Here is a 10433-nt window from a genome sequence, read left to right as displayed (position 1 = left end):
AATGAATTATGGTGATGGCGGGGGAAGACACCAAAAAAAATATTCCAAGAATTCAAGCATAGATGACTGAAAGAATACAGAAGATTAGAAGCGCAGAGGAAATAATGCGTTTAAATTTTGGACTCCCCGAGTTTGAGAAGCCTGTAGTGCGTTCCGGTGTTCATGCTTAGGGAAATTCAACACTTCGAATTGGAGCCCAGAGAGGAGGTTGAGGGCGGTGCTGGCGATGTATTGAGACTCAGTAGCAAACAAGTAACGATTGAGACCACCTCAGAGGAGTGCGGTTTCAAGCGGAAGTCGCCACCGGAAGTGACGCAATAAACGGGGCTCAGAGCGGGGCGCAGGGCATGCTGGGAAGTTGCAGCCGTTAGAGCCTGAGGAAACTGAGGAGAGGCCGACGCGGAAAATTCAGGTTCAAGTATGAGAAGGTCCAGCAGTAACTCGTCTCAAGGAGACAGAGGAAGACACCAAGGAGGCAGTGGTGATAATGCTTATGAGCAGCCACACACCAGCCATGGGCGGTAAGACTGTCGAGATATCGGGTTTGTTGGGGACTTTGAGATGAGCGGTTTTGAAGGACGCTGGGGAGTCGAGTCCGGTTGAAGTGGTAAATTGCTTGAGCTTGAATCCCAGTGAGTTTGTGACCCTAAGCAGGTTGCTTAATCACTGTGTCTTAATTGTATAACAGAGATGATTACCTCATAGCGTTATTGTAAGAAGTGAATATGGGGTTCAAATGCTTAGAAAAGTACCTTGCTTGCGGTCACCACTCGGTAACATTTTAAATATTTTTAGAGGGTGCGTTGTGGAAGGTGGTGAATGGCCCTAGAGACTAATCTTCATTTGAGGTCTGCAAGACCTTTCAGAATAGAACTAAACGAACCTTTTCCACAGAATAGTGCCAAATCAAAATAGTGAATGATTTTAGGACTACTACTGAGACGCTGGGGTTTAATTCGGTGAAGATTGATTTTTCCAGAAGGCTCCAGAACTCTAAGCAGTTTGTCTACCAGGCATGTGCAGTACGGTTGCACGCTTTTCCCCAAGCTTCACCCTTTTTTCCGGTTAGCTACAGGTCAGGCAGGTCTCCTAGCGTTCCTCGCTGGTGTTCACCTAGCCCTGGCCCCACCTCCTGGAGCAAAGAAGTCTCCCCATTGGACGCCTTAAATAGGTCTTTTTTTTTGCTGTCCTTGGGCATGTTGGAGAAATGGATACTTTTGTTAAAATTGTCCAGCTGCAAAAGCAGAGTGTTTTTTTCTTCCAAACGAAGTTAATATCAAACGAGTGAATACATAAGGCGGATGGCAGGGTATGGTCGGAACTGAACAGAATTGAACTTAAGGTTGGTACATCGGGGTGCTTTTAACAGCGGACCGAGTTGCTTCCGGGAGAGAATGGGCGGGCAGAGAATTCTGTGGGTTTGGCGGGTTTCTCTGTCTTCCTAAGTATTTGATCATCCCGCAGGCAAGAGAGCAGGACACGACGGGACTCAGAGAATCCGGCGGAACAGGCTGCTGGCACCACCCCGATGGCCAGGCCCATGGTGAGTGCCCCGGCCGCGGCAGGGTGCCCGGGCGCGGGCGGCTGAGGGGAGGGGTTCTGGGGCGGGCTGGCTGCTTGTCACGTGGTCAAGCGGCGAATCAGGGTCCAGCCCGCCAGGCGCCGGGGGCGGGGCCCGCTCTCTGCAGCCCCCACTATCCCCCCGACCGCCCACCTCCAGGGCCGTGCAGTCGCTTTTCCGATCCTGGAAAGGACCCTGAGATGGGAAATAGCGAGAGTCCGGAATGTTGGGGTCTGCTGCTTATGGCTTGTAATCTTTTCTCGATCTAAATAACTTTAAGTTGCCTGAGACAGAAACGAAACTAGTTCTTAATTCAGATAATAGGCTGGGCTGGTAAATGGCTGGGGAAGAAAGTACTTAATCTTCCTGAAGGAGAAAACCGCAACAGCATTTATTTGCTTCGGTTTTAAAATCCTTTACAAACGCCGGTGAATTTTTACATAATGTGAGGACGTTTCCTAGGTACCTAGCTTTTCAAACAAGTTCATTGAACTTGTTCTATTTTTTTTCCCACTCAACTACTTTTGAATAACTTCTCGCTTGTTTCCTAATTTATTCAATGGCAATCCGCGCCCGCCCCCCGCCCGCCCCGTCTCTCTCTTTTTTTTTTTTAAGGTTCAGACCGCATAATTTTTATTAAGGTAAATGTTTTGTAAAATACTGGGAGCCTAAAGTACCAGTTGCCAAGCAAAGATTATAAATTTATATTTAAAGTAAGAAAAAAAGTGAAATTGACTAATCAAGGATGAATATTTCCTAAAGATACATTCTTAAAAATAATGAAAATTGGAAACTTGAGCCCTAACGTTAAAAATGTCCAAATTTATGTGGAAAAATGTGGACTGTGTATGGAGCTACAAAGTGATTGAAATAAATCATCAGCTTTTGTTGGTGATTTTGTGTTTGTGAGGGGTTGGAGGGGTGGTAATGTACACTTAAATGAAATTTTTCTTGTAGGATTTTAAAATTTATGTAGATCAGGCATGCAAAGCTGCTGAGGAATTTGTCAATATTTACTATGAGACAATGGACAAGAGAAGACAGGTGAGTGTTATAGACTACTACTCTTTATTAAATACCAGTTCTTTCTTTCTTCTTTTTTTTTTTTCTGATCCAGCCATTCATCTGACTTGCATAAGTGATAGCTGTGTTCTTTAAAAGCACATTGCTTAAGGAAGGGTTGGTATGGCATTATGGAAGTGTGGACTCTGGAATCATACCCCAGCTTTGTGTTTGCCAAGCTCTGTGACGTTGGGCAAGTTGCTAACCTCTCTTAACCTCATTTTATTTTTAGGGTGGTAAATGGGAATTAACTTATCGTGGGACCCAATGTATATTTACTTAAATATGTTACATTTTGTTTCTTCCATTATATAACCAATATGGTTAAAATAGTATTCATGCTAGTGAAGGGGGTCTGCATTACAGGGACTGTTCCCTGATTTGCCCCTTTAAATTCATATACTAATTGATAATTTTCAATTAAAGCTCACAGCTATAGCTGGCACTCACAAACAGAATCTGCATGGCTTGGATACTTTTAGTCTTCAGCAGAGCAAGTTCTGACTTCATCAGCTTTTTTCATTGTGATTTATCCCTGAGCCACATCTTCTAAGTAACTATTTCAGTATGTGCTGGAGAGTCTTGCCTAGGTCTCTTATCGGAATAGAACTATGATTTAGAGAACTTTGTCTATGCTGTAGGTACAGAAGTTAGTATCTCTAAAAACTATTTTGTTAAGGCAGAAGATTAAAAAGTTCTTGATACTGAAGTTTGATGACAAGGGACAGGGGCAAGTGATGTAACAATGGACGCTTATTGTGCCTTGGTGCCTTCAAAGACAAAGTAGCCCCCCCCAAAAGGAAACATAGTTCATTTCCAGAGTCCAGATGTGTGTTGGCCCTTTAAATTAATCAAAGTTAAATTTTAGAGCTAAGCAAATGTGTCCTGTGACACACTAAATTCCTGTGACTGACTCCTGGGACTAAAAAGTTAACTCTTGAATTCTGCCTTATTTGAGCTTTAACTTACTTGACTTATCAAAGACTCTGCTTTAGCAAGTACTCCTGATTCTTTTGAACTAAATGAGCTATTTCCATAGTGGTAAAAGGAACGAATGCTTCCTAACACATACAACATGAAATGGTTCAAACATTAAATAACTCACATGTATATAAACACTAGGATTGAAGTGTACAGGTAGGGCCTGATTGACAAGTTTGTTAATTCACAGAATTAGAAAAGGGAGGGAGATTAAAACTGGTTCGGGGCTGCATGGGCTTGAAACCTGTGATCATTTAATTTATTTTAATACAGAGAGCAAAATTTAAAAAAAAGACTCTTCCAGTTTGATACACAGTTTTCTCAGTGTGGCTAAAGTGAAATATGAAAAAAAAAGTATTTAGCTAGCTGCCTAGTTTATTAAAAGCAGGGTAATGTCTATTTAAAGCCAACGTTATAAGGCACATACCTTGTTGACACGGTCTTCCCATGAGAGGGGGCAAGGGAAGGAGAGATGGAGGAAGAACAATAAAAATGTTTAGATATTACCTGTAACCTTTCAATCCATTTCTATAAAATACCCAGAAACAAAAAACTTTCCCTTTTTTTCTTTTTTCTTTCTTTTTAGGCACTAAGCAGGCTGTATCTGGACAAGGCCACTTTAGTGTGGAATGGAAATGTTGTAACAGGGCTGGAAGCCCTAACTAAGTTTTTTGACGTGTTGCCTTCTAGTGAGTTTCAGGTCAATATGCTAGATTGCCAGCCAGTTCATGGTAAGATCATGGTCTTTTAAGATACTTCCTTTGTTTTCCTTTAGTGAGCAGTGAACTTTAACACCAAAAGCAGCTAGCGACTTTCAGTGGTAGAAATAACTACTTTTTTGAGCAAATTAAATATGAAGAATTTAGCTGTCAAATCAAACTTTTGGTCTTCCTTTAGATGTATCTCTCTCCAGAGGACCACTAGTAGGTTTTGGTGGATTGAGTGATTATGGCTTAGTAAAAGTCATGTGACAAATTGAGCCTTAATATGATTTTTGTTAATGGAGAGGAACGACTATTTTCCCTAAATAAATTGTTGCCTTCTGTACCTTGAAATGTCTCCAGAGAAAAATTATACCTTATCTCTGATTAATGTGTTTTATTATCTTACAACCTATTAAAATTTCACAGAAATTCACTCTGTTATGTGAAAGGATGACTTTTGGCAAGACAGAATTTGATTCAAGGTAGTAGATTGATGCAGTTTATAAGATTCACCTCTAGGTGGGGTCCTAAGCATCTTAAGTAGTAGTTGAGTGTGATTTTTTTATTCCTTTATGGTTCTTGAAAAGAAAGCTTAAGAAGCAAAATACGACAAAACTCTTTTAGAAACCCAATGAAATATTAATAGATACAGCAACCAAATGGTCCTATTCTAGATATAAGCTTTTTATTTTTAAACTTTAGAGCACCCAAAATCTTTCTGGACTGAAAATAATGTTAATATCTTTGAAATGATTATTGAGTTTTCTGGCTTTGGGTGCACATGCTCAAGATAATGTGCAAAGTAAAGAAAGTTTCTGAAACTTTTTTTAGTGTTAAATTTTAGGCAGTGTAGTTTAAACCTGAAAATCTGCTTACTTAGAGAGAGAATCCAATCTCTTCTCTTTTTCTGTGTGGGTGAAGAGCAAGCTACTCAGGCCCAGGCTACAGTTCTTGTGGTGACCAGTGGAACTGTGAAGTTTGATGGAAACAGACAACACTACTTCAACCAGAACTTCCTGCTGACTGCTCAGTCTACTGCTGACAATATCGTGTGGAAGATTGCAAGCGACTGCTTCCGTTTTCAAGATTGGGAAAGTAGTTAAAGGGGGCAAAAGTCCATTCTCTTTTGGTCCATTAGTTCCAGCAGTAGAAACTTATAAGTAGTAGTTCATTGCATTGTGGAAACATTAAAAACTAGTATGTGCTGAAATTCAATTTCTTTAATATTTTTTATTCCTAGCGGCACCTTTTCTAGCAGCTGCCAGTTTAGATCATTGCCCTTAAGAGCTTTAATGTTAGTTTTCTACATGCCTTATATATGTTTCACTAATGACATTCTTACAGTAACATTAAACCCATGGTCTCTGTACTAATATACTCACTGTGAGCCCAGTGTATTGCAAAAATGAAATCCCTTTATAGTACTGTCTATGGGATATCAGCACAATGTAACTCTCTGGGAGGAAGTGGTGTGTTTTTTTTTTTTTGTTATTAGGCTAATTTTGTAGTACAACATGTACCTATTTTTGGTAAACACTGGTAATGCAGTTTAAATATGAGGCTTTTTCAAATCAGTTCAATGAACACATTACTAATTTAGGTTTACATAAGTACTCTGACATACTAGAATGGCATGTAGAGATGTTTAGTAGTCTTTTTATGTTAAGTAATGTAGGTGTTTTTTTTTATGTTGGCATGTTTTCTTAAGTGAATTAATCTACTAGAGAGGTGTAAAATGTTCTCGATTGATACCTGAGTGTTAGATACACTCAGTGGCTTAAAAGCAAAACTTCTTAAGAAAGCTTTTTCTTGGCAGCTCCAGGTCTATAACTTTAGATGGTGAATCGTAGTAGTACTAAGAGCTTTAATGGGAGAATGAGAAGTGAGAAGTGTAGAGATCCGAGGTTGGGCAAAAGCAAGGCGGGGTGGCCAAGTGGTACACTTTTGGTACTTGTTTCTACCTCCTAAAAATGTAGCCTAATTTTAGGATTTAAGTCATTAATAAGTATCCTAACCAAATGGTCATGAAGGCCACTTTTGTTCTAAGAATTATTTTTAAAGATTCTTCCAGTTCACCTCATACTTATCACTAGTATATGTCTCAGTTTGTTCAAGAACTTATGGGGGTAAAATGTCAGCAATAAGCCTGACCCTCCAACAGGGTCTGACAGGAAAGTTGGAAACAAAGCCATCACTCCCTCTTTGGGACCCTTAACTTCTAAGTCTTCCATGTGAACTTCAGGCCAAAAGTCTCCTATGTACTACCCACCCCCAAAGTGAGTGATTTGTTCTCTGTGTTTATACACTGTCAACTGCATGGTCTTTTTACTACTTAAAGTTAAAATTATTTAATCTCATGATTTGTTCTTCCATATGGCATTGAGCAAATAGATCTGTTATAAAACATGTTCCTATTATGTGGCTAACACTTTGTCTTTTTAGAGAAAACAGAACAGCAGATCTTCATAAGCCCATAAACTTCAAAAGAACCAGTTGATTCATTTTATGTCTCAACATCTAAAGAGAAAGAAATCTAGCTTTGGTTTTTGGTTAAGCTTTAAATGTTTCTCCATTCTTGAATTTATTGTTTTCATGTTTTTACACTAGGTGTGCCAGCTTTGTTTCTATATTGCAACTCAAAGTTAATGCTTCTTGTCATTTAATTTGAAAAGTGGTGATTCATTTACTCGTCGCAAACTACACATTGCATTTCTGATATATTAGCAAAATAGAATTAAGTAGAAGGGGATGGAAGTGAAATTTAGACCACACCTTCCTACCTTCTTGTAGTACTGACTAAACTTTACACATTATATTCTACTCAAAGTAAGTTTACTCTAATTTTGGATTGGCTTTTTAAAACCACAGCTTTAGCAGCAACAATCAGATTGCCCAAATATTGCCCTTTCCCTTAAGAGGAAGAGTTTCAAGTAAAAGCTGCGTATAACAAGCAATAACTGAAATGAGTGGTTGTGTACTGTTTATGAACTCAGTGTTTTAAGACTTGTATATTAACTGCTTTTTCCAAATTCTGTATAACTTTTAAATGGCTGGAACTACTCTTATATGGACTAGACTGTATTTTTGACATGGACATATTTTTATAACTTGAAAAAAATAAAATTTGCCTTGTTAGAGTTTTCTCAAGCCTGGTTTAAGGTCTCTTGATTTTTTTAAGGCTCCAGAACAGTTGGTTGTTGCTTTTTACAATATAGCGTTTTTAAAAAAATTTTAAGTTAGAATGTTGAAAACAATGGTTGACAACTTGGACTTTGTCTTTTCTCTAGTCTACCTCATTCTTCCTCTTTTCCTACCAAATATTCACATTCCTGAGATCACCTGTTTGAAGTAACGGTGACGTTTTTGGCAAAATGTTGGAAATTTCAACCTTGAAAAACTAGCCAAAATACTATATCCAGAAGGCAGTGAAACCAAAAGTTCATTTTCAGGAAAAAAAATGGTCCCATTAACTTTAATTCTACATTAAAAATATGTCAACAGACACTTGAGGAGTGAGAAGAGGCAACAGCCTTTAAAATCAGCTCCTGTATTTCATCTCTTCAGTGAGGCACGTATAAAAATGGTTAGGAATCTACTTCCGTGTAAATTTGTAGGCATTAGTGGAAGGAAAAGACTAAGCTTAAGAGGCTAATGACTCATGACAAACTCTGTCACCAAGTTATTTGCATTTCATGTGTAGCTCATAAGGCTGGAAGAGCTGCAGACCTTATTTAAGCATGTAAGTGCTTTGGTGAATTGGAATCAGCATTTTCCTAGTTTTTGGAAATTTCCTAGTAATGTATGTAGTGTGTCTAAAAAGATACTCCCAATGAGGTTAAAGGGTAAATGCAGTGTTTGGTCAAGGAGCAAGAAGTCAAATAAAGCCAAGAAGGTACCCTGAGTTCTTTTATTCTGGAACGTTGCTGGATTGACTTGCCCGAAATTACTAATGTAGGAAATTTGTTAGCAGGGGACTTCATTTGCTGATTTTTGTTATAATTTGATTTAATATAGGATAGAAAAGATAAGCATGGATGTGCTTTAACATAATCTTACATATTTAGGGGGAGATAGTAGGGCATATTTAGCTTTTTTATTTAACAGTTGTCTCTACAATAAAAATATTTCATCAAAACACTTGCTACCAAAAACAAAGCAAAACAAAAAAAAACACTTGCTACCAAACTCTGCTGTATTAAATATTTGCCCTTCTTTGTCAAATGCATCTTTCTATACAAAAAATTGCTCGGTGACTATCAGTGGGCTCTATACATCAGTCTTGCTTCCTAGAGGAGCACTAAAAGGGAACTGTAGAATATTGTTGGAATAATGTGTCAGATGGAGGATCTTAGGATACAGACTACCTCTGGGGTTGAAGTATATATACCCTCTAGATCCGTGGTTTTCAAAGTTTTGCTCTAACCCACAGTAAGAAGCGTAAAATGTCACAATCCAGTATATAAAACTCATGCTTACTATTTGCAATGTGTTTCTACCATTTTCTACTTCATTTTATTAATTTTTAAAAATGCTGTTCATAGCCTGCCGAATTGATTTTTACAACTTCCTAATAGATTGTACCAGCAGTTTGGAAAGCATGAAAATAGAGGAAGCATAATATTTTCACCACCACTTTCTAGTGGGTGGGGTGGGTAGGGTCAGCTTCTGAAAAGCAGTGTCGTGTCAGTGATGTCACCTTGGCTTAGAAAAGATCAAAAACTTCCTCTCAGGTATGTTGTATTTGTGGAGGACCATGAAGGGCAGCCCTGTTTTCCTCCCATTCCTTATCTTGTACCCAAAGTTCAAAGCTAAGAAAGCAACTGTTTAGGCTAGTCTTTAGGCAGAATCTGGGAATAGGATGTGTGGCAATGAAGTTGAAACAGGAAGGAGGCTGCCCTGTTTCAGATGTGGAAGCAGAGAACTGAGAAGGCATTCCAGCAGAACCATTTTTGAACATGGTTTCATACCACATGCACTGTATTTTAGCCTATTTTAAGTGAATTTCATATGTTTTTTCTCTTTCCCTCCCTCCTTGGACACCCCAGACATCTGCATTCAACCCTCCCGGTTGGGAATCCCCTGGCGGTCCAGTGGTTAGGACTCCGAGCTTTCACTGCCGAGGGCGTGGGTTCAATCCCTGGTCGGGGAACTAAGCTTCAGCAAGCTGCACAGCGTGGCCAAAAAAAAAAAAAAACAAAACTATGGTGGGCTCTAAGGTGTAAATCCTGGTCCCGGTCCCAAAGGAGACCTGTATTCTAAGGCTGTTGTGTCCCTGATGTTGCTTTGTGACCCTAGGTGAGTCACGCACTCTGGGCCTCTGTCTTCTGCTGTTGAATGGAGATTTGCCCAATCTGGCCCACCAGGAGGTTGTGAGGATCAAATAAGACAACAAATGGGAGAATATTTTGAAAAGTGCTAAGCACTATACAAATACAATGGTTCTTTTTTCTTTTTTTCTTTTTTTTTTTGCTTGGCTATTGGCTTCTCCCTCTCCCCAAATTCTGTTTCTTTTAGGTTAAAATCAATTGATCCAGACTGCTGTCCACAACCAGACACTCATTTTAAATCTTGCCACTGCCTTTGCAGGACTTAACCAGCGCCACAAAAAGCCTAAGATTAGATTGATACAGATAGAGATGGCTTTAAAAAAAAAAACAACTGTAAAAGGAGATTCAGGGCATTTTAAAAAAAAAGATAGCAATTCACAGATGTATTTTTGAGAGGTCTTTCTGTAAAGGGAAAAAAAATGGGCCTGAACATTATTGATTCCAGTTCTCTTACTCAAGGGCAAGATATCAGCAACAGGAGTCTGCAACATTTACCAAGTGCAGGTGCTGCAGTCCACCTTGGAGCCCCGAGCTGCCTGACGTGGCCAGCCTGCTCTTTTCCCCAGCATTTTGTGTCAATTCTGAAAGTGCCTTTGGGAACGATTTCTCTAATAAGCTCATCTGTCCATCAGTGGCACCCAGGATTCCCAGTGGTCCAGGTCCAATCTCATTCACTGGCTCTGGATGTGGCTTGTGCAAAAGGCAAGCCTGGGAGAAGGGACCAGAAGAGAAATTAGCTGGGGGGAGGCGGAGGGGCAGTTGGGTAATTTTGCCTTCCAAACAACTGAAAATAAAAGG

At 39.5% G+C, this 10433-nt stretch overlaps 1 protein-coding gene across 5 annotated transcripts; it reads left to right on the top strand.

The window, feature by feature from the left end:
- The first annotated feature begins 1169 nt into the window (after window positions 1-1169).
- Window positions 1170-7455, top strand: NXT2 (nuclear transport factor 2 like export factor 2). Of its 5 annotated transcripts, XM_089904189.1 has the most exons (5): window positions 1170-1342; window positions 1465-1543; window positions 2519-2605; window positions 4191-4335; window positions 5230-7455. In XM_089904189.1, exons 2-5 carry the CDS (start codon window positions 1529-1531, stop codon window positions 5409-5411), a joined length of 429 nt encoding a protein of 142 aa, XP_089760315.1. In that variant the 5' UTR covers window positions 1170-1342; window positions 1465-1528; the 3' UTR covers window positions 5412-7455. The 5 variants fall into 5 exon arrangements, with proteins under 5 accessions (XP_089760315.1, XP_022412446.1, XP_022412449.1 ...); XM_022556738.3 differs by lacking the exon at window positions 1170-1342 and having other exon boundaries at window positions 1385-1543; XM_022556741.2 differs by lacking the exons at window positions 1170-1342; window positions 1465-1543 and adding an exon at window positions 1683-1810.
- Window positions 7456-10433: the final 2978 nt, after the last annotated feature.

This window comes from Delphinapterus leucas, chromosome X, assembly GCF_059928025.1.
Source record: "Delphinapterus leucas isolate spDelLeu-1000000601 "Yukka" chromosome X, BTC_Dleu_Yukka2, whole genome shotgun sequence".
NCBI classification, from domain to species: domain Eukaryota; kingdom Metazoa; phylum Chordata; class Mammalia; order Artiodactyla; family Monodontidae; genus Delphinapterus; species Delphinapterus leucas.
Note: the sequence above shows the minus strand (reverse complement) of the source record. Positions and strands in the feature narration are given on the sequence as shown.